Source organism: Pleurodeles waltl, chromosome 6 (genome assembly GCF_031143425.1).
Source record: "Pleurodeles waltl isolate 20211129_DDA chromosome 6, aPleWal1.hap1.20221129, whole genome shotgun sequence".
NCBI lineage: Eukaryota > Metazoa > Chordata > Amphibia > Caudata > Salamandridae > Pleurodeles > Pleurodeles waltl.
The window spans coordinates 1674793456-1674815866 of NC_090445.1; the positions used below are offsets into that span (position 1 = coordinate 1674793456).

At 41.2% G+C, this 22411-nt stretch overlaps 1 protein-coding gene across 2 annotated transcripts in view; it reads left to right on the plus strand.

Moving 5' to 3' along the window:
- The window catches only part of LOC138301329 (carboxyl-terminal PDZ ligand of neuronal nitric oxide synthase protein-like), a 465684-nt gene that overhangs the window by 190515 nt on the left and 252758 nt on the right, over window positions 1-22411 (plus strand). Inside the window, exon 11 of one of the 2 annotated variants that reach the window (XM_069241685.1) lies at window positions 5956-12434. The exons of the other annotated variant lie outside the window; for it this stretch is intronic. Coding sequence (XP_069097786.1) covers window positions 5956-6520 — 565 coding nt within the window. The 3' untranslated portion in view covers window positions 6521-12434. Of the gene's footprint in view, window positions 1-5955; window positions 12435-22411 lie in introns of those variants that run through there. 2 annotated transcript variants of the gene reach the window in all.

Consider the following 22411-nt stretch of genomic DNA (forward strand, 5'->3'; position numbering starts at 1 on the left):
TATGTCTGTGGGCGACCTGTTGCCCTGATCATGGCTTGACTTCTGGGAGGGGGAGGGAGCTGCTTGTCCTGACCAACCTGTTTCTGAAAATGGCATATGAGCTGGAGAACTGAGTGAGCGAGTGGGTGGAGAAGTTCCTGTGGCCCAGGATCGATTGAACTCTCCATCCTTCCACAGAGCACTGCTTTTAGTAAATGCATACAAAGCGTTTTGTGTAACTGCAGCTGATAGACATTGTTCTGCGAGCCCATGGGCAGGATGATGACTGGCTACTATTTAAGTTTGTAACCCCCATAATTGTAGGACCAGACTTCTAGGAATTCTAGCCCAGGCTCCTTTGAGGTTGTGGTTAGTGATGGGGAAGCGCACACATGGGCCAATTAATAAAAACAAAGCTGCATCACTGCTTTACCAGATCCATTGAGTGATGATCCAAAACATCTCAAAAGAGATTATTTTTTCTACTCTATAACCTGTTGAGCTGAAACCAGTGAACCTAAAGGCTTGAAAGTTGGTGTTCTTTGGTGGTGGTACTCTAGGAGCATTATGCTAACAAACTACCACTGTTTAGATGGCGTCTGTCTTGAAGAACAATGATTTTCTGTGGAAGTGTGTCCTGGTTGAAGCAAGGGCCTGAACCCAAGCCAATGGCATGCACTGCATGGAAGTTAAAATTGCATTTATATAATTTATGATGCCACCAGTGAAGACTTTGGCTTGTCGCCTCTTGTACGCCTGTTGTTCTTGCTTGAAGCTCTGATCTCTGTTATGTTGGCATCATCCTCTTTAATTTGTAAGCCATGGGTGAGCTAGAGTCTCTGAAAAATGTATGTGCCTAGAAGTCCTTTACAATTGATGGGAAAATGGCATCCAGCCAGACAGGTCCTTGCAACCAGCTTGGCCCCGGGGTACCATGATATCTAAGAGACAGTTTTGAAACTTAAATCTTTCATATAGATCATTTGGAAATAACCCTTCATCTACATTATTTTCGCTACCTGCTGCTGCAGCCAGGATGTTTCATCAGCTTGACTTGAGAAGCAGCTGATGTCTCCAGATAATATTGTTGTGTATTAGTTTCAACCGGTCTCTACGAGTATGTAGCAGAATAAAGGACTGTTTATTCCTGTTGGCTACAAATGGAAAGTTTTCAAGGTTAATGCTCTGCTTTGTGAATGTTCTGGGAAAGATGCTTTAACGGCACTAGATAGTCACCAAATGTTTTTTCATGTATATCCCCAAATAAGGATATTTCACCTTCCCTAATTTCATTCAGTGGCAGCTTTAAGTAAGTTCCATGTCATTATTTGTAATATAGAGTCTACAGCCTCAGTTTTGCCGCTTCATAGGACCTGAAACAGGTGACTACTGACAGCCTAATTATTTTTCCAAGACTAAAACAATGTGTATGCCCCAGTAGTATAAAACCCTCGATATACAGGTTACATTGAGATATCTGCCTTCGGTATATGGAGGACTTGTCTGTCCTGCATCATCTGTGCCAGGCTTTGACAAGAAAAATATAATCACGAGCAGAAAAGCAGCCCAGCAGAGGTGCCCGATGGACTCGAATGGCTGTGCAAGCTATTTGTAAGATTTTCCATTGTGAACCTTGGCGGGGATGCAATGTCTTGTCCATCACAGAAGCATTGCTGTTTTTTGTTAGACATCCAAGATCTGATCAATGGTTGGACATGACACTGAAGTGTTGTTGATAGTTTAATTTACCAATCAGTACACCACGTGCACAAACTTCCGAAGAAAAAGGCCCAAATATTTCTCACACATTTCTTAGCAGGACCCTCTTGTCCACTTACTACTTTTGCAGCACCGTGGCCTGATTCAGAGGTTTCAGACAAGGCCAGAGGCCTTAAGTCTTGTATCTGAACAAAACTTCGTAGCCTCCATGGTTATTCTGAAAAGTGGTTGCACAAGCTCCACACATCACAGCAGACACCCACTCCCTTGCAGTGCACTCTTTCAGGGGTTCAGCTCTCTGCGCATCACAACACTCCTCCCTTTGTCCGCTTCCGGAGACTCAGAGGACAACAGAGTACTGGTTCCAGTGAGGCACCATCACTCAATCACCTCAATTTTCGACCCCAGAGCACCTTTCTCCCAGGTACTGGCACACATTTTCATGTGAAAGGTGTAAAGCTGTGCTGTGTAGTGGTCAAAGGTGGCGAAGAAGCACACATCTTCAGAATTAAACCATTAAATTGTCTTACTTATACATTAGAAGCTTCGACATAGAAAGAGTTGTGTAGCGCTTTAAGAACAATATGTCCCAAGTGTGAAAAAAAACAAGCTCTCACAGCAGACTCGCGCTGGGTTATTACAAGATGCCCCTTGTGTTATTGCTTTGGGTATAGGTCACTCTTTAGGATGTTTTTGCTAAACTTCAATGCAGATACTTAATCTTGTGACTGTAGCTCCGGTAATGGTTTTGGTTAATGAACAGTTAATTATGGTTTTAAAAGGCTATTGGATCAAATGAATTGGAGACTGAGCTCACAGGACGAAATTGTCAAAATCATTGGAAAAAGTGGTCGGACATAATGTTAGCCGTCTTTCAAGACCGGAAATTGGCATATTAAAATATCTGATCAGCTATACTATGTTGCTGTGCTAGATGCTCATCGAGGCTCACCTAGGTGCCCTCTAAAAAGGCGGGACTTGTATTCCTTCTGTGTCTTGAAGGAGTGAACGTGTAAGGTGAATGTTAGATCCTCAGTTTTAGAAATCGAAATTTGATCTGTTTTTCTACTTTTTTGTACTTCTTGATTTTGAGCCTGATGCTACATGAGGGGTTGAGTTTTTCTGCCGGATATGCTCGTGCAACATTTCTTGTAGCTTTCTCGATGATTTGATGTCTGTGCACCCTTAGCATGGTGGCCAGTGTTTCATATTCATTATGCTCCCTGGAAACCATCAGGGAAGGTAGGCAGTCACGACATTTGTTAGAAGTTGCCTCCAGTAGGATTTGAGTTTAGCCTGTGTGCTTTGAAACACATCACTGTGCAGAGGATCTTTTGGAGAGGATATTGGACAGGTCCAAACCTTGCTGGCCGTGCGTCAGTTCCTAGTATCTTCATGTTTATGAAGTTTGTGGGGTTTCAGTTGCAGAGAATATTTATATTCAAGGCTCATTATGCAAATACACTAAAAGCCATAAATTTGTAAATGGCACATGTAAAAAACAGAATCACCCGAAACACATTTAATATGGCCGTGGTACTAGCCCACAAAACAGATTGGTTCTGTTTTTACCACCTTTAGCTTAGGAACCTGGAATTATGTTTAAAGTTGACAATGGGATTAAGCTTTTCATAATTTACAGCTTTAAGCATCAGAAAAAGTAGGTTCTCCCTTTGTAAATTATGGGTAACAAGTTGTGTGATCACTCCCAGAATTGCTCTCAATGGATAATCTCCCCCCCCCACCCCCCGATGCATTGTGGGTAGTGGACGGTGCTCTCAAACTCTGGCTCTCTTTTCAATGATCTGCTCTCCACACCTCCAAAGGAGATTTCTTTTATTTTCTTCTTTAAAAAAAAAAATCACGACTGAGTAAACATTTGCATGTCTGTACCTGTAGTGAATGCACTCGTGAATTATTTTGCCCTGGTGAAAATGAGAATATAGAATCTTATAACCTCAAGATAAGAAATTACAAACTTGTTTTATAGCCTACAGCGTTGGTTCTCAACCTGTGGCCCAGGGGCCTCTGGGGGGACCAGCAATGAAATTTGGCTGCTTAGAAAATCAAACAATATTAACCGCTAATTAAAGTGTGTATAAACAGAGAAGCACCATGTAAAGTTGAACATTTTAAAACATTCTATAAATGTATAGGAATTTGAAAGTGGAGCAAAAAATTAAGTTAGTATCCGCAGATTGATTTTATGGGAGCAGTGAAAGTGGGGAAACGTCCTCAACCGCGCATTTTAAACAACGCAGATGTTTTCCACACAAGCGTAACCACGCTTGCCTAAACAGCGATGGCTTTTCTGTGCCTTAACCACGAATGTGCTGAACTTCGCATATACGTCGTTAGGGTACAGAAAAAGCCATTCTTTGTTCGGGAGAGGACACGGTGAGGCAAGTGGGGCAGGGGTCGGGAATGGATTAACTGATTGGGGTGGGTGGGGGCGGGCTTTTTTTTTTTTTTTTTAAGGGGTTGGGGTGGGGCTTGGGGATTTTTTTTAATGGCTTAGGGTGGGGGCGTCGGGCTACATATATATATATATATATATATATATATATATATATATATATATATATATATATATATATATATATATTTTTAGAGGCAGGAGTTTGGGTTTGGGTATATATTTATTTAGGGTGGGTAGTTTATTTTTAAAGAGATGGGAAAGGTTTAAGGGAGGAGAGAAGAGGAGGAAGGATTGGGAGAGGACGCAGTGGGGTTCGGGCAGGATTGGTAGGTAGTTATTAGCAGTGGGGGTGGATTTAGGGCTTAGGTTGGGTGGGGGGTATCAGTGCTTTAGTTTTTAGGGGCTGGGCTGAGGGGGTCGGGAAAGGTGTTTTTTTTTTTTTAGGGCTTTGGGTGGGTGGGGGGTTCGGGGTAGTTTACTTAGGGGGGAAGGTTTTAGGGCTCAGGGCAGGTGGGGGTTTTGGGGTAGTTTCGTTTTTAGGAGTAGGGGGTCGGGTATTTCTTTTTTTTTTTTTACGGCTCAAGGGTGGTGGGGTTTAGGGTAGTTTTCTTCTTAGGGGTGGGGGGTCGGGTTAGTTTTTTGTTTTTAGGGCTCAAAGTGGGTGGGGGTGTCGGGGTAGTTTACTTTTATGGGGAAGGGGTGGGAGGTTGGGGTAGTTTTTTTGTTTTAGGTTTAGGGCAGGTGGGGGTATTGGGGTACTTTAGATTATAGGAGTGGGGGGTTGGAATAGTTTTTTTTAATTTTAGGGCGGGTGGGGGGGCTTGGGGTAGTTTTGGTATTAGGAGTGGGGTTAGTTTTGGGCCTCAGGGCGGGTGGGGTGGTATGATAGAACCACACATGCTGTTTTGCATGCCGTTTCCACACATGCCTTTACTGGGCATGCTCTTACATTGAAAATGAGGACTAATGCGGTGCCTGAAATGGGACAGGGCACTGACAGTCTTGACAGGGTGAAGACAATTAATGCATAATAGAGAGAGCTTCCCCCCAAACTCACCCTATTTCTATATACCCTAAAGACTCCTTTTTGTGATTAGGTTGTTGCTAGTAGTTGGGCCTACTAACTCATGTTGGTGTTGTTTTCATTCAGTAAAGATCACACGTGTACATTACATTTGGAGATTAAATGCACAAATTCAAATTGTAACTGGAGTGATTAAATGTCTTCATTTTTAAGCTGAATCAGGTGAGCACTCTAGTTAGTCCTTTTTCTAAAACTGTTAAAAAAATTCAAACTGGTTTGCCACTTTAATATTTTGGCGTGAATGGCAGTTGAGATAATCTCTTGCTTAAAAAATGCAGAGGAAACAAAAATATGTTGTGAGAAGAAGCAGCTCTCATTCTGTAGAGAGGCCAATACCCAGATTCCTCTAACCTCGATTTTGCATAAGACTTGAGTCTGGTCTCCGGCTCTTGTCAACTACGTTTTTGGCCCCTTGACCAGAAGTCTTTAAAAAGCAACTTCTTTCCCAAAGTTTGGATGTTGAATAGAACCCCTTTATAAAAGAGTTTATAACCCTAAAGGTAGTATAGGCTGAATCTGCCAAAGTAAGCATTAGTATGGTACGTGATGATCACCGAGAAAGTTTTACCAAAGTTACAATACTTCCCTTACAGAAACACTTTATGCTTTGGCCTTATTTGCTTAGTACCAACCAATATGAGTTGCTGTATATTATCATTATTCCATCATACAACACCTCATGTTCCACCTTGCCTAGGACGGATGTGCGTCATGAGGGGTCAATTTACATAAATGTCTTTTTATGTCTTTCAAGGTTACAAAGCACCATTCCAAAACTGAACCCACCTCCACCTGTCATCAGAAAACGTTCCACCAAGACGTTGTTGGGCCAGGAGATGGAATTGAAGTCCACAGAGGACCATGTCGTTTTACCAAGTTTGACCCTTTCTAGCCTCACGGACATAACTTCTGGTTCACTCACAGCCTCTGACTTTGACTGTATGTCTCGAAGCTCAGCATTGAAAGCAAACCGTGTCTCTTGCCTTGAAAACGCGGACCTTTCCCCAATAAAGGAGCGTGCACACCTCTCCTTTGACAAAGATCTGACTGTCGAGAGTGACACGTTCTATTCCATAACTGGCAGCTACGACAACTTGAAAGGCACGTCTGTGTTTGAAGTGGACACCAAGGTGAGCGATCCTCTCTTCAAGCACTTGGAACAAGTTGGTGCGACCACCGACTACACTCTACCTTTTTCATCGGTAGCCAATGAGACTTGCCTTCACATCAGCTTCTCGGAAGATGAGCTGCCAGACAATGAGCCTGATGACGCTATTGGCCGCCAACAGCAGTTCCTCTTAAATGGAAATAGAAAATAGTTGTATGCTGAATTGTAGTATGCCCTATATTTACCTGGGTTTTATGTTGCCTTTTATTTTAACATCTTTTACAAACTCTAAGCACAGCAGTCTTTGCTTATTGGATGGGGCGTTCACCAAACCTCAGTGCATCAGAAGGGTACTGGAGTAACATTAATTGGGATAAGCTTGTAAGGTCCCATATTAGGGTTCTAGCCAAGATCACTGCAGCTTTCTTGTGATTTATGTTTTAAGGATATGAATAACTCTATTGGGTTTACTGAAGTAAATACTCCACGAACTGACCAATTTTTGCCTCATAATCCGAAAGAAAGCCAAGTTTGATTTTGTAGGGAAATAGGCTTTGCTTCCTTGGCAGGCGTGAAGGGCCAAAATCCTTATCTGCTGTTCACGATTTAGTCACTAATTTGGTGAACAATTTCTGTTTCTCCTCAGTTGCTCTAAACAATTTCCTGGTCTATGCTTGACAGGGGGGTCATTTCATGCCAGCTTTAATTGAGCAGTCCTCAAAAGTGGTCATTACTGTGGGTCCTGCGAATGGAATGTTCTCCAAGCCCCTCGCAGGCCTTTTAACACCTCAGCCATTCCCTTCATGCAGGAGTCGGCCCTCGCTGTGCTCATTGTAAGGTCATCGGAGATTGATGCTGCTTTTCCATAAGACTTGACATCCTGTTGTTTCCCATGTCACTTGCCAGAAATCTGTGCGCTTTCTCTGTGTGCCCTGAATACATCATGGTGCCAGCTTGTAGAACCAGGTCTTCCAGGTTAGGTCAATTCATGCCTGCTATGAAATTCTCTATTTGCACATGTTCTGCAAAAATGTGCAGACGTTTTCTTTAAAGGTAATCTTTGTTGAAGTTTTGCCCTTGCAATGTTTCTAGAAAATGGGCTTACTGAAACTTGTGGTTGTATTGTAGTGCATAGTAAGCCACGAGTCCTATATTGTCAAATTAAGGTTCTGCATTTTAGTCGGGGAGAACTTTCCACCAGTTCAGCAGGAAGGCTAACACACATTGGATCAGTGCAATTTTGCATTAATGTTTCTTCACTGCATTATTATAATTGTCGACGGTTTTGCAACCTGCATTTGAGGTGCTTCAAAAGTGCAAAAGAGGCATTAGCTCCGAGCACAAAATCATCAATTTGCACCAGTTCTGAGGCCGGTGGAAATGAAGGTGCTTAATTGGAGTGCAATCTGTGTGATTCTACCACAGTACTTTCAGTTTTTGGAAGAAGATGCACTCTAATTTCACTTTTTAAATGTACCATCCTGTGAAAGATGTCACATTGGGTCTCAAAACCCAAGCAGACATCACATGCAAGAACATTCTTAAGTGCCTATTCAGAGAGGCATTACTGGGCAAAGAGAAATATTTTTTAGTTTACTTCAGCCCTTTAAACTGAATCAGGGCGAGGGAGAATGAGGCATAACTTCCAGTGCTGACCTCTACGGAGCTGGGGAACCAGGGTGGCGCCAGCTCATCATTCTGTGATTCCGGGCATATCACTTAGGGCCTGATTTAGAACTCAGTGGACGGCTTAATCTGTCACAATAGTGATGGATATCCTGTCCGCTGAAATCTGAATTCCATTATATTATGGGATTTGGATTTCGGCGGATGGTATATTCGTCACCCATGCGCTGAGTTCTAAATCAGGCCCTGAATGTCCCCCGACCTACCAAAAAATGGATGTGCTCTTGTGTAATGTAACTGGAGCTCATGTAAAGCGCTCAATACCTTCGGGTCATGTTCGCTCTATATAATAGCTCTAAAAAATAAATTTTAAAAAAATTAAAAAATTGATTTCTTACAACTTGCAGACCGTCATATTATGCGGTCAGACCACCAACACCGCCAGATTTCTACTACATGACAGTCTGTCGGTGCTGGCTGTCCTAATCCACCAGGGCAGCGCTGCCCTGGGGATTATGACCCCCTTCTCCGCCAGCGATTGCGTGGCGCTAACCCCGCCATGAAAAAGTTGGCAGAGGAGGGCCCCTGACTGCCCATGCACTTGGCACTTGGCATGGGCAGTCAGGGGGCCCCCTGGTCAGCCCCGTCGCAAGACAGTGAAAATTGCGACTGGTGCTGGTGCACCCTATGCACTACAGCATTGCTGATGGCTCTATTATGAGCTGGAGACAATGCTGTAGGCTGTTTCCCGCTGGTGGGCAGCAACTGTGTTTCTGCCCGCTGAGGCAGCGGGAAACTCGTAATGGGTCCGGTGGGGAGGCTGCCACACAATGGCGGCAAACTATGACTTCGGCGAATGGGCTTTTCCGTCCGCCGAAGTCATAATAAGCCCTTGAATATTAAAATGAATGTTATAAAAGTTGGCTGGTGAATCAGTGGCCAGTTTGTATGCGGAATCAGTTTCACAGTGAAAGACTTGGCATCCTGGAACTAGGCCTTGAAAGGAGCAGGTCGCAGCATACAGCCACCGGACAAGAAGCATTGGCAAAGGGCCTCTTCAGTCAACCATGTACATGAGCAGTGGCCCTACCCGCTCATTGCTTTTCGGTGTGACAGAGTCTTGTGTACTTTGGCTGTAGTCTAGGGCTCGAGTCAGCTGTATCGCTGTTTTTCAGTCTACTCTTGTTTGCATTTGCTATTGCCATGGTCTGGGAAGGGACACAGCTGTACTGGAGAAGACAGTGGTATGCCAGCCTCATACCTGAGGTCCAAGTTTAGAAATTAGGTTTATTTGGTTTTCCCCAGAATAATAACTGAACAGGAGACTTGCCAGGACTGTTTACATCTAGGAGTAAAACATGTCAGACAAAGTTCCCTGGGGCATGTCACACTGGCGGTTGCAACCCGTGTTATTTGTATAAAATAATATGTAATGTGCTCAACCTGCGTTTGCAGCTGTTTTACCTGAGACATTACCCAGAGCAATGTGATGTGCATGGGAAAATACCACTGTTGATGGCCTGGTGGGTCTTCCTTGTGGCAGTGGTGTAACAAAGTCCTCTGCAGCCCCTGCGGTGCAGAGTGGCCCCCAAACTCCAGGGAGCCCTCTCAGCAATGTACCCCGGTAAGTCCGGAGGAGGGCCCCTCCAAGTACTTTGCAGGGGGGTAGGGCCCTCAAGTGTCTTAGCACAAGAGGTAGTCGAATTTGTGGTCATTTTTCGGAAGGGACTAGTGAAAAAATTGGTGCAAGTGCAGTTTTGTGCGCAGTTTTACAACAGCACCGGAGTTTAAATTACTCCTTTAATGTCCTACTGGTGTTTCATTAAACCTACACTCACCTTCAGTCCAACCGAAATGTGGTAGTTGACAGTACCTCGGTGCTGCAGTTGATTTATGCGCTCTTAGCGCTCCTTGCGGTACTGGGGTCTTGTGGCCGGTCTTCTCGGCGCTAGAGACGCGCAGAGCAGGAGGCAGTGTGTCTAAGATTTTTATCAAAGCCTGTCACCTTTTAGGACTCACGTGCTGAAGCAGAAATATAATCTTCCTGTGCAGCCTTCCTGCTGGCGTGCGGCTTACATACCTGCGGCTGCATTCGCCATGTTTTTGCACATCTCAGCATTTTCTGCAGGCAGATCTGTTCACTGCATAAATCACGGCGTGGCCAGGAGCTACATGTTAGCACTAGGCTGTAAATTGATGCTGGCTCCAGTACAATCATTTGTTAACAGTTGTTCGTACGAGAGTTTTATGTGGCACCCGTGGACGTCAATTCACAAAAATACCTGGAGTAGCAGAAGTGACATCACTTGTTCTTTAACCTCCAGTTTCACTCACACTGGCCTACTTACACATACACACAAAATCACACTTGCATACACTCTCTCTCACATAAACACACACTCACAAGCAGGCACACACATAACATACACCTAGAAGCATTTTTTACTTACCTCAGCTGCCATGGAAGGGCCAATCCCAGCAAATTGTACTGCACTTTTATTACACTACTAGTGAATAATACATTATTATTAGTGTAATAATTGACAGAAAGCAAAGAGAGCAGAGCCCCAACTGACTCCCTTAAGGACGAGCTGCTACTGTCTTCCTGGCACTGAATTTGCCACCTTTGATGCCAGGTGTCGCAAAGGCAGTGCCAGGGGTCTAAAAAGGCAAGCCAGGGGTCGCAGTTGCACCCCTAAATGATGTCCATGGTGGCACCATGGCTTTATGGCTAATTTAGAACATAAACGTAAAACGTAAACTTCGTACTTGTATAGCGCACTACTCACCCATTAGGGTCTCAAGGCGCTGTACGCATACCGCTGTGGAACCCCTCCTGGCTTTTCCCTGTGAGGCGCCCACTCCTGGGCAACCCCCATTGTGAAGCCAGGCATCCAAGCGCTGTCAGGGCCGTGGTGGAGATTAAGCAAGCTATGGCCCAGAGTTACAGAGTGGGACCCATTAATTCAATTAGGCACCGAGGCAAGAATTATCCGGCCCAAGGGAATTGAGCCCAAGACCCGCCTAGGCGGGAATTGAACCCTGGTCCCGGGCCAGATCTCTGCATCAGGGTTTGCCGCTCTAACCATTGTGCCACACTTCTCCACACCCTGGGAGAGGGCAAACAGAGAAACACTGACACAGAAGCAACACTCACAAAATACAGTCCCCATCAGCTAAGGGCTCATCGTGCTCCAGAGCCCATAAGCATGATGGAAGCATAGGGCTTAAATCCTGAGGGTACATGGAAGTAATTTGATATATCAGCTCTGAAAGAAGGCAAGTGCCCATCTCTGTGGCTGTTGCACTCCACAGGTGCCTTATTTTCTCTAGCTTTTCCCCCTCTCTGCCCTAACTCTGTTATTCATGAGCAATAGCCTTTTTAGGTCTGCCCTTAACCAAGACATTTTGATTTTACAAAAATTATACATGTAACATATTTACTTAGAGTTGCTTTTGGCCAGCCCTCCTCCTTTATTAGTCTACAGTGGTCTCATTCTCGTTTTGTTCCACTCGCCACAGCATAATTCATGGGATAGTGGGCAACCCACATCAGCTATTGGTTCCTTTCACAAGGTGTGGTGGCATTCTGCCCAAGCACGGTGTTGTCATCCACATATAAAGTAGTCCATTTCACTGCCAGCAACTGGTGAGGCAAAGTTTTTTTTTTTTTTTTTAATTCCTCATTGTTTTAAATGGTTTCCCAATAAAAGCTTTCAAAAACATTACAAAAAAATATCTGCAAACCCAAAAGGCTGGCAGCCTTCACCAGACCTGTTCGCTGTGCCAAAGCTTGATGAAAGTTTATTTTCTTGGACCACCAGCCATGTCATATGTGCAATCCTAGGGCATCTTTGTTTTAGCAGACAGCATATTCGATCATAATGTCCATTTCTGAGCAATGATGCGGAGAACTTTAGCGACAATAGATGTGTAAAGGTGTTATTGTCCTATTGCTTTAATCATAGACTATGGTACACTGTGGATGGATTTGAATCCATGTATATATGTCATTCCAAATCTGTTTACAATTATGACCTTTGTACCACCCCCAAGCATCTTTGGTTTCTAAGTGAAAAAGCTGATACCACCCAATAAGTAATTGAGCCCAAACTGAATACCCGAACCCCTACCCTTGGCTCATTCGCCTGCAAGCTTGACTGTGCCAGTGGTGTTCACATTTACCTTTTCGGGTGACTCAGTAAAAGTAATTACTGCTCAAACATAAGTGTAGAGTTTTAGGTCTGGCGTTAGCCAAGAACTTTTGTTTTTAATAAAAATGTATATTATACATACCTGCATACGGGAGCTTTTAGCCTGCCCTCCTCACCCATTGGTCTGCTGTGGTCATTCACATTTTGCTCCTGCCCAATGTGCACTTCCGCACAATAAGATGCCCCCTTCATTTAATACCACGAAATGGATACTTACATGCAGTTTATATTGAGACTTAAAACCTCTATTTGTTAAGTTTATATGTGCTGTTATACATATAGGGGCTGATTAAAAAAAAAAAAAAAAAAAAAAAAAAGGGTGAGTCATTAATGCTACAGGCGCTCTTTTGCATACACACAGACGCCTTTGCTTATCGACCCAGAAACCTCTAACTCTATGAATAAAAGTTTGACGAAGGCACCATCCTTTCTATTTATAAATATTCCAGTTTTACTCACATTTTAAAATTTTGGGGGCAAGTTCACAAAGACATGTACTACTATGTAAAACAGTAGTACAGAAGCAATGTTTTACGTGCTCCAAAAAGCCTGAGTGAGTAGGCCTCCTTGTTATCAGATGGTGCCCTGCAGCACCATTCACCATTAATGACACTGCCCCAGCCCCTCCATCCATCCGCCTCTTCGCTCTACCACTGCGCAGTGTTGGTTGTATTTTTTGCTAGGGATACCAACTCCTTTTTTGCTCAATGTGCCACGGTTTGTACTGAGTCTTTTAATGTTTCCTACCACTATATCTCTTTAAAATGTTATTTATGGTAGTCCATGACTTTGACCCATTCAGTACTTTGACTAACCGTGGATGTGTGCCAACACCATTTTGCGTTTAAACTGTGTTAGGAGTTGAAACCACTCTATGGTATTTTAGAGCTAAAAGAATATATATTCAAGTGTCCAAGGTTTAAACCTTTTTGTAAAGTCATGCAGGCACCCTTTCCATTTTCTTTGAAATTTCATTGAGAGTGCTAGTTTATCACTTTTTCACTGAGTAGTACATTTTCGGTTTTATTTTAAAAACTATATAAATCTCATATGTTTTTGGTACTTTAGAGCCTGTCATTTTTAAATAGTTGGCTTGTGAAGTGATGGATTCCCACTGCCTTTCCCACTCTGTGATGAACCTGTCTCCATGAAGTATTAGCAGGGTAACTCTTTTTCCAAAACGTGTCCTGTTCAATTTTATAATGATTTCGTTTCACAATGAAAATGCTTTTACCACGAAAGCATTTGACCTGTTCTCTGTTTCTGCGGCACCTCACATGCTGCACGTCAAAGTGATGAAACGAATGTTAGAAAAAATGGTGCATTTTGCCAAGTGTTTTTCTAGATATGGTCAGACAACAGAAAGGATCAGCATCACCGAACCTTGTGTAAAAAAAAAATAGGATATTGACGGGGCCTCACCCCTACGCTTCTTCCTCTTCCTCTATTTATATTGCACTTTTGCAGATTCATTTTCATCTGTGCTTTTTCCCTTTGCCTCTATTTTCCGATCTTCCTCTTATTTATTGCTGACCACTTGCAACCACTGGCACAAATTAAGCACTGGCCCCGCAGTGTTCTATCTGGCATGTTTTGCAAATCAAACCCCACCCACGCCCCCTCCGGTTGTGTTGTAGCCTAATGAATGCTTTTACGAAAGTTTACTAATCTACCTGAGAACTACTGTAATCCCCTTGTTTTGACGGTAAAGTATAAATTAACTCTCTAGAAAGGATTAAGGTGAATTAGACTCTATTTGCTTATGCTTCTTAAGCTTAACCCTTGCATGGCAGACATTTAAAGAGTGGCCATGCATTCGTGAATCTAATTACATTGTCAATTAAATTTGCTTTAATTTTTGGATGCAGTGCTGTATCTAAAAAAAAAGGAGTTTGCATAGTTTTATTTTTTGTCAAAATAAGTGTTCGCTTCTTTTAAATCACTGGTTTGAGAAATTCACTGCTTAGCCTTTCAAAATGGAGACCCTTTGGTTTCTCAGAAGCCTCTTTAGGGTTCATCTCCACAACACCTGTTTTGACATCTAATACCCATAATTGTGCCCCCTCCCATCTAAACTACAAAACTAAATTCTTACACCCCCCAGGCCACCGAGGAGTAGTGCAGGCTTATGCAATATGCACGGCTGCATCATGTTGTTCAAATTTATTTTATTCTTTTTTTTTTCATAAATCTGTGGCTTTGTTTTTCGTTAGGTAATTTATGTAGATGCCTTTACTGTAAAGATGTTAGGCATCATCACTTTTTAAGGACACCCACGAGGCTTCGAGTATCAATTGTGGGACTCGCGTGGAGCGATCAGACTTATTTAGTGGCCCTAGGGATGATGCTGGCCTAGCGAGCAGAAAATGTGGGATATGTCCTGTGTCATTATTTTCCTAGTCCCAAACGTATATTATTTAATATCCACATGAAAACCTTCATAATACAATACAACCGATATGGTCGATGGTTGAGCTAAAAGTGAGGTCTAGGCGAAATTCGAATAAATTGTGCAAAATGCTCAAAAAGATACACAAAATTCTGTTATCCTGTCTCATACAATAGCCACTCTTTCTTTACGTAATACTGCCATGTAAAAGTCACCACCAATATAATCCTAGAGGAAATAACACGTTACAGTGGTCCCCATTCTCCCCCTTCTATATTAGAAATATTAACCGTCTTCAGTTGCATGAGCTTCTTGAGTTCATACAGTTATGAAATATTTTAAAATAATACGTTACATAGTCAAATCCTTAAGGATGATTTAAACGTGGACATTCAAGAAACACCAAATTATTCTATAGTCTATTTAGGTATTTCTAAATGAAATTCAGCAAATTGAAAGGCAGATGAGATAACTGAGCGTTTGGAGCACGCACTGCAGATATCTGTGTAAAATGAGGGAAAAAAATCTGAGCTCAAAAGAGCTGATTGGGATATTCATCCTTCAAAGGCCAATAACATGACATTGAATTGCACAATAACATTATTTAATTGGAAACAGAGGATTCCGTGGTCTTGTGCACTACATAAATATGGTCTGTAGCAAGTAGAAGCCGTGCAGCAACCATCTGAAAGAAAAATATATCACTGGGCAAACAGGTTTGTTTTTTATTTGGTAAAATGTCCACATGGACAACCACAAATCAGGGCAATTGTTGTCTCGATGTGTGCGTGTTTCAAGAATCCTCAAATTAGTCGCCTTTCTCCCCTGCGAGCAACACAGACCTACTTTCACTCTATTAACTGATCTCTTGGACGTATGTGCCCTGAAAAGCACTGACATTTAGTAAGCAGGAGGTGACAAGGTGTCATGCACTTCTCTACCTGAGGATTTGAAGTCTGATGCTCGAGCTCTTAAGGGTTCTGGCGCAGCACTCGATAAGGAGGGAGGAAGGTTACTTCCCCGGGAGTGACATTACTGTCAACCATGGCAGCTGCAGGCAGCTAATGTCATATTAGAAACTGATAGTCTCAGAGGTTGTTAGCAACCCTTGAAGGCGCTCTAGAATTGCATGCATCAGTATTGGTCGACATCCTCTGCGAGATGGCATCACAAGGGCACAACAGCTTTTACAATAGTCAACAGTAGTTCTGTAGACTAATCTGGCATGTGCAAAACATTTTTTAATTTGAGAAGCTCTATAGAAGTTCAGTAACCTGTGATGTGGTTCAGACTATAGCTATGTATACGCAAAGCAGTGAAAATAAATGTGGCCAAATAACATGTTAGAAAGAACAGATGTACAAATAAATATTTGTCAGTGCAGTGCAATGGTCGGATTCAAGTGTATTACCCCAGTATAGCACAATGAACATGACAAAAACACCTTTTAATGCCTCACAGATTGCATGTAACAACCTTCGTACACGCAAAAACAACCCGTGCCAATCCAAAGGTCTCTTCAATGTGATTGTACCTTACTGCAAAAATGTAAACCCTCCATCCTGGTTTTGCTTAAATAAGTTTTGGTAAAAACAAGTGCACATGGAAAAATACTGTGGCATAATCCATATGTGCAGATGTGCTGAGTGTAATATGCTATTTTTACCATTGTGGGTGGGGGAGTAAAGGAGTCTTTGATTCAAGGCTTCAGTTTGAGCCACGGGTCCTCCCCACACTCAATAATGGTAAAAAATAGTGAATTACTCCGCTCGTCTGCATATTTAGAATTTATAGAACTAAAAAGGGCACAGGAAACAGATGCGTTCATTGCTTGACAAAATGTATTAATATGAGATCTTCTTTTCAACAAATGTTAGCCAATGCTTTTAAATTTGTCGTGCAGTCTTGTTTGACCCCATCGAGGCAGATCTCCTAACTTTGCCAATGCAACATCAAGATATATCCCTATAGAACAAGAGGTTATTTTGCAGATAGTACAATGGGACAAAGGCAGTAGTCAAAGGATATGTCTTGAAGTTGCACATAATAGAGACCATCATGTAACTGAATGTGAAAAATTGTATAGACCAAAAATTGTAAACTGCAAAGCATCTACCTGCACACCCATGTTACCTCCACCGCTTGTCTCTGCACTGCATGAAAACAAACAAGTAATGCTCACTGATACCAAAAGATGCATCCTAGAACTGCAAACTAGAGTAGTCCAAAGGAATAATGAATACATGTTTTTATTTGCTTGGTTAATTAAAATATTAGCAAATAAAACAATGACAAGTATTTTTAAAATTAAATAAAATGTAATATTTTTAAGGAATTGCTACTGAAAACAATATTGGCAAAATAAATAAATTTACTCAATAGAACACATCTTACAATTCCAACTAGCCGAATTCTGAATGAAGGTTCAACTAGCTTAGCAAAAAAGACCTAAATGCATAACATATTTGAGGCACACTCTCCCTGGGTGTACAGAAACCCCCCAAAAAAACAAAAATAGTAGTAAATGTTCAAATGTCTATCCTTATCATGGCCACAGAAACATTGTAGCAAGTTACATTTCTGTTAATATTTTTTTTTCTTTTTACCAGATAGGTTGCATATCCTTGTTAAAACATTATTTGTATGCAGCCTGACAGTGCCTGGTATTCAATTGTTGTGACAAATGGATTATGCACAGTGTCTGTTGTATGAAAATAGATATCCTGGAACATATATGTTGCATGGTGTCAGGAGAATTAACACGGAATTTGCATCTACTGTCCCCTTTTGGCTTTTGTAAACTTTGTCCCAGCTCACAGAATTTGAGAAAATGCATCTAGTTGTTAATTTGAGGTGGTGGATGCCACCGGCATTCATTTTTGGGGACTGGCACTTATTTTTTCTCATTATACATTAACCACGAGCAAGAGATAGTTAAACAAAAATGGGAAAGGAGTAAGAGAAATACGGAAAAGCCTTCACAAAGAGAGAAAGGGACCTACAAGAGTGAATTAAAGGGGCAGGAGGTGTCTGGTACTGGTTTTAAGAGGTCTGAGGTGAATTCAAGACCACGCAGCCTTGGTATTCTGCACAGCAACTATTATTAGTACGAGCCGCAGGCTTATGAGCAGTGCTTTGGCCACCAGCACTCATTCTTTTGTACATTAAGCTCTGAGTGCATCACATTCTACAAAACAGGTTCCACAACCACCCTTTGACTCTTTCGCGCCTGTAGCGCAGGACAACCAGAAGCCAACTTGAGGTGGAACTCAATGTTTTAGGTAGACTGCACAAAGTAACTGAGTTCTGGATTAACCTTGGACCCTCTTCACATACTTCTTTATGTAAATGGAAGATTAATTTAAACTAAATCTGCTTCTGTCTAGAAAGGAAAACCTACAATAAGGATGTTGTGATGGACACTCCCATAATGCCGAACATGACGCAGTGTATATCCATGCGAGTGCATGTAGACTGCGGTACTGAACTGAAAAATGCATACATCTCTTTAGACAACTCTGATGGTTTATATTTGTTTATGATGGTTTAAAGCCACTTGTATCTGCTGACGGACATGTGTGAATGAAATTGATTACAAACTGGTACATATGCAATATATGGAAATTTTCTTAATTCACAGTTTTTCCTTTTCAAAGAAAATATTAAGGTATTAATACTTCGTATTATACATTTAAAGATTTCAGAAATCGTCCGCAGCATCTTGTAGATAGTTTGCCCCATGCCTTTTACTGGATGTAGTCATTAGAGGGGCAAAAACTATTTATATCTACTTTTTTGCCCCAACAGCACGACACTCACCTGACGATGATTGGTCTGTATCACAGACTCAATGTGTAAATTGTGTAATATGGTGTGGTATGAGGAAGGTCCAAGGCCTGAAGAGCAGAATGTGTAAAATAGGTATCCCGATAAACTAAAGACTTTAAAATGAGCAACTTCTTATATTGTGGATTTTCAGGATCAGCTGTGTGCATATTAAAGTTCCTTATTCTATTCAGCAGGTCAGCTTTTAGGTGGGTGCCTCCAGTTCATTCTAAAAATCGCCCAATAAAAGCATCACATTACCTTAGGGGAAATGTATTTGCAGATTTACATTGGATCCCTGAAGATTAAGGTTTACTGTAAAAATCATGAACTCTCCCTGGTGAAGCCCAAGCGGAATGCACTTGATAAAGCTCAAAACAAGCTGCTGGATGTACATGTAGGGACTTGGGAATTACAGTGTAATATTTCTATATCTGATCATGTAAAATGTACATAATATTTTTGCTAGGTTCCAAATTGCTGTTTTTCTTTCTGTTTCTTACAATTGATAACATTACTTAGTGACTGAATGACTATCCACATGACTATATTTTATTTATTATATATATATATATATATATATATATATATATATATATATATATATATATATATATATATACACACATATATACACACTTCATTTGGTATTCTGATATCCTTATCTTGCTTTCCACAAAAAAACATATTTGCTTGTGCCACTGACAACTTGGCTATACAGAATAGATGGCAAACGAAGTACGGAAGACATTGAAATGAAGGTTTTTGCACAGGGATGTTGACAGGACTACACAAGGTGTTTTTTCCATGCAGAGTAGTGTGTTGATTTGATCTAGGTTGACGACTGCAAGGTTTTGGTAGGTGATTGATGGTAAGAGGATGTTTTGTTGCATGGCTTAAGATGACAAGCTGGGATGCATTTGATATTCTCCTGGTTGTTATTCTGCCTTTTGGCCATGTAGGGGTAGCTGGTTTTAGCAAATAAGTTTGCTAGTACTGCAGTCAGCAGTTTAGCAGCTGGGCTCCAATGCCCATGTATTTTACAGTTTATAATGCAGCCAGCATTGTGTGGGTACACATATTCACCAAAGTACATGGGGACAAAGTAAGAGGTTTGCTCCTTAGTATTTCTACTAAATTTGGAGCAAATGTCTGGCACTCACTAGTCAAAGGACGGGGAGCTCCCTATCCTAAGTTGAGATTGATGTTACCTCGTCCAGGTATGAGCTTAAGCTGAGAGTTTCCTAAGAAAGAACAGTGCTTAATGGGATCAGCTGTAATTAACACTGATACATTATCACTGGGTGTAGGTAATAATGGTTAAATGCAGCTAAAGAGTAAGTACACCCATGTCAGTGTTATCAGTTTGCTTGATAATACTCGAGTATTCCTAAGTAGTTATCTATAAAAAGAAATGTGCAGCCACTCTTGCACAGAGAAGCAAACCTAATTTGAGAACTTGTTGATTCTAAATTCCACATACTCTTTAACTGCATAGGTGTAGGCAGCCAGGCCAGAGAGACAGTTGCAGGACTGAACTACTTTAGAAGTAAGGCCACTTTTTATTAGATTCGACCACTAAAGTTTGTAGATCCACTCATTATTTCTCTTGAAGACGTTTCTCACTGTGATTAGAGCTATCCATTCATATTGTAGGTGCAAACTGCCTTGTATTGTTTTTCACAGTCTCTGTCAATTGCTCTTGGTTGACTAGCTCAGCAGCCACTTGACGATGATGGAAATAACAATTGCTCACTGTCTAGAGCTTCTAGATGCTGCTTTCCTTAAATGGGGAAGGCATCATTTCAGAATCCAACAACCTGTTGTAATGTAGTTGTGATACATTTCTGCAAGCTGAGCTTGGCAATAATATTGCATTGAATCACAAAACTTTGATGACCTCTTAAAAGCAAAAAAAGATACTGCCAACAGTGCAAAAAAAAGCATTACAACATTTGGTCTACACAACTCTGCGTGTTACTCCTCATTTGTTGTGCATTGTTACCCTATGTCTAACTGTGATACCTTCTAGTAAATGATCACGTATAGAGAGTACTCCAGGTTTGAGTGTGGGACTAATGACCACAGAGTTTTTCATTCCACGTAGTAGGGGACATTATTTTGCCTTATCAATGCAAAGCCACTTTTACCCATAGGGTATGACCACTAATATGTTTGTGAATCCCTTCCTGTTTGCTTCTAGGAGGAGGTACATGATTTCACTGTGAAAATAGTTGCTTCTTTCTTATAGAGGGACCCGGATGTACAGAAAATGTAAATGTATTATACTGACTCATTTATATAACTTGGACATTTGATTGCGGTGATCAAAGATCAAATGGAGGTAAACTGTTGAGAATAAAATCTAAAGGGGTTGTATGCCTGCTTTGTTTAATCACACATTGACATTTGCATAAATATTGCTTTTTTTTAAAGCAATATTTAAAAATTGTCAATATGCTTTGTACATAGTCTGCTTTTGTCTCATACATGCATTTATTGCTCAGAAATGTCAGTACATTACACTCATATTTTTTTAAAAAACGGAATAAAGTGTTTAACTTTGCAAGTAGAATTTATTTATTTGTATTAATCTCTAGTTCTAATACGGGCATCTCTACTTGAAAACTCAACACAAAATCAACGGTGATAAAAAAAAACAGATGATATCGCTGATTTGCTGTTTGTAACAGCCTACACTGGATTCAGAAAAATAAATAAAGCTTCACGTCGAAAACTACTTCTCCATCCTTACACGAAGCCTCTTAGTACCGATTGGGGAAGAAACAGCTGTATGTTAATGATGACTTTTTTTTTTTTTTTAACCAAAATGTTTGTAGGCACTAGGAAGGCAAAATGTTAGAAGATAGGGAAAAAAGCCAAAGATTATTATTTGAGAAGTAAAGTTGTAAGCCTTTTACTAAAGTTTAATGAAACAAGACGTTAACTTAATTCCAGCGCCAGGGAGTTCCATAAATTTGGAACCAACAAAGAAGATAAATGTCCTCAAAGAGTAAATTTTCAGATACTAGCAGTTTGAAGTATCGAGAGATTGGAACAAGCAGATTGTGTTGGGGGCAATAGCTTTGAATTCTTGGTCTGAGAAATTAAAGAGGTGGCTGCGCACACATCCATCGATCATACAGAGTAATTTAAATTAACTCTGGCATCTATGAGAAGTCAGTGTAGTTGATGGAGTGGGAAAATGCACTAGCGCATCTAGGAATTTACATCACCAGTCTATCTCCTTGCGTCTGAAGGTATTGAGTTTGATGAAAATGAAATTTGATCTTGCTTACAAAAAATGCCTTACAGTGGTTTAGACTCTGTCCTACAAATGCTGTAATCACTGCTCTAGACTTTGTATAGACAAGAATGGCCTTGACTTGTGGAGGTTCTGCATTTGAAGACTGCAAGCGGTGGTCACTGCAGTGTCTGGACGCGACATATTGCATTTTAGAAACAACTTTTACCTGAAGACTCTTTATAATTTGAGCTGGAACATTTTAAGGATGTAATTCAGATAGCTATAAATGAGAAGATCCACAGGTTATTCTTAACTGATGTGCCACAGGTAATGCAATAATACCACATTGGTTTGGGGGAAAAATCATCCGGATCAAGCCTGGAAGAATGTGTCCCAGTAAAAAGGTCTGTAATTACAGAATTACATGTGGAAATTGACATGCTAACACCAGTTTCAACATTTTATTCCCTCTTTTTGAAAAGGTGCTATCCGAATTTTGTTGTAATTCCATGATAATACCCTGACCAGGTAATATTGATTTCCATAACTATTGTTTGCCAGACAATTATACCACTTGGGTACACTGTGAGACAAAATGCTGCCAATGTATCCTGTTTCCATTTCCAGATTTTTATTGTTAATTACATTGAGGTTATATCCTGGGACAAAAAGTCAGAAACATGTAATAGTTGTTTCTGCTTCTCTGTGCTCCGCAGTTTGAGGTGAAGTCCTACATGTGAAACAAACCTGAAACTACATGACAGCTAAGCTTTGACATGCCCCTCTCTTTGACAGATTTGC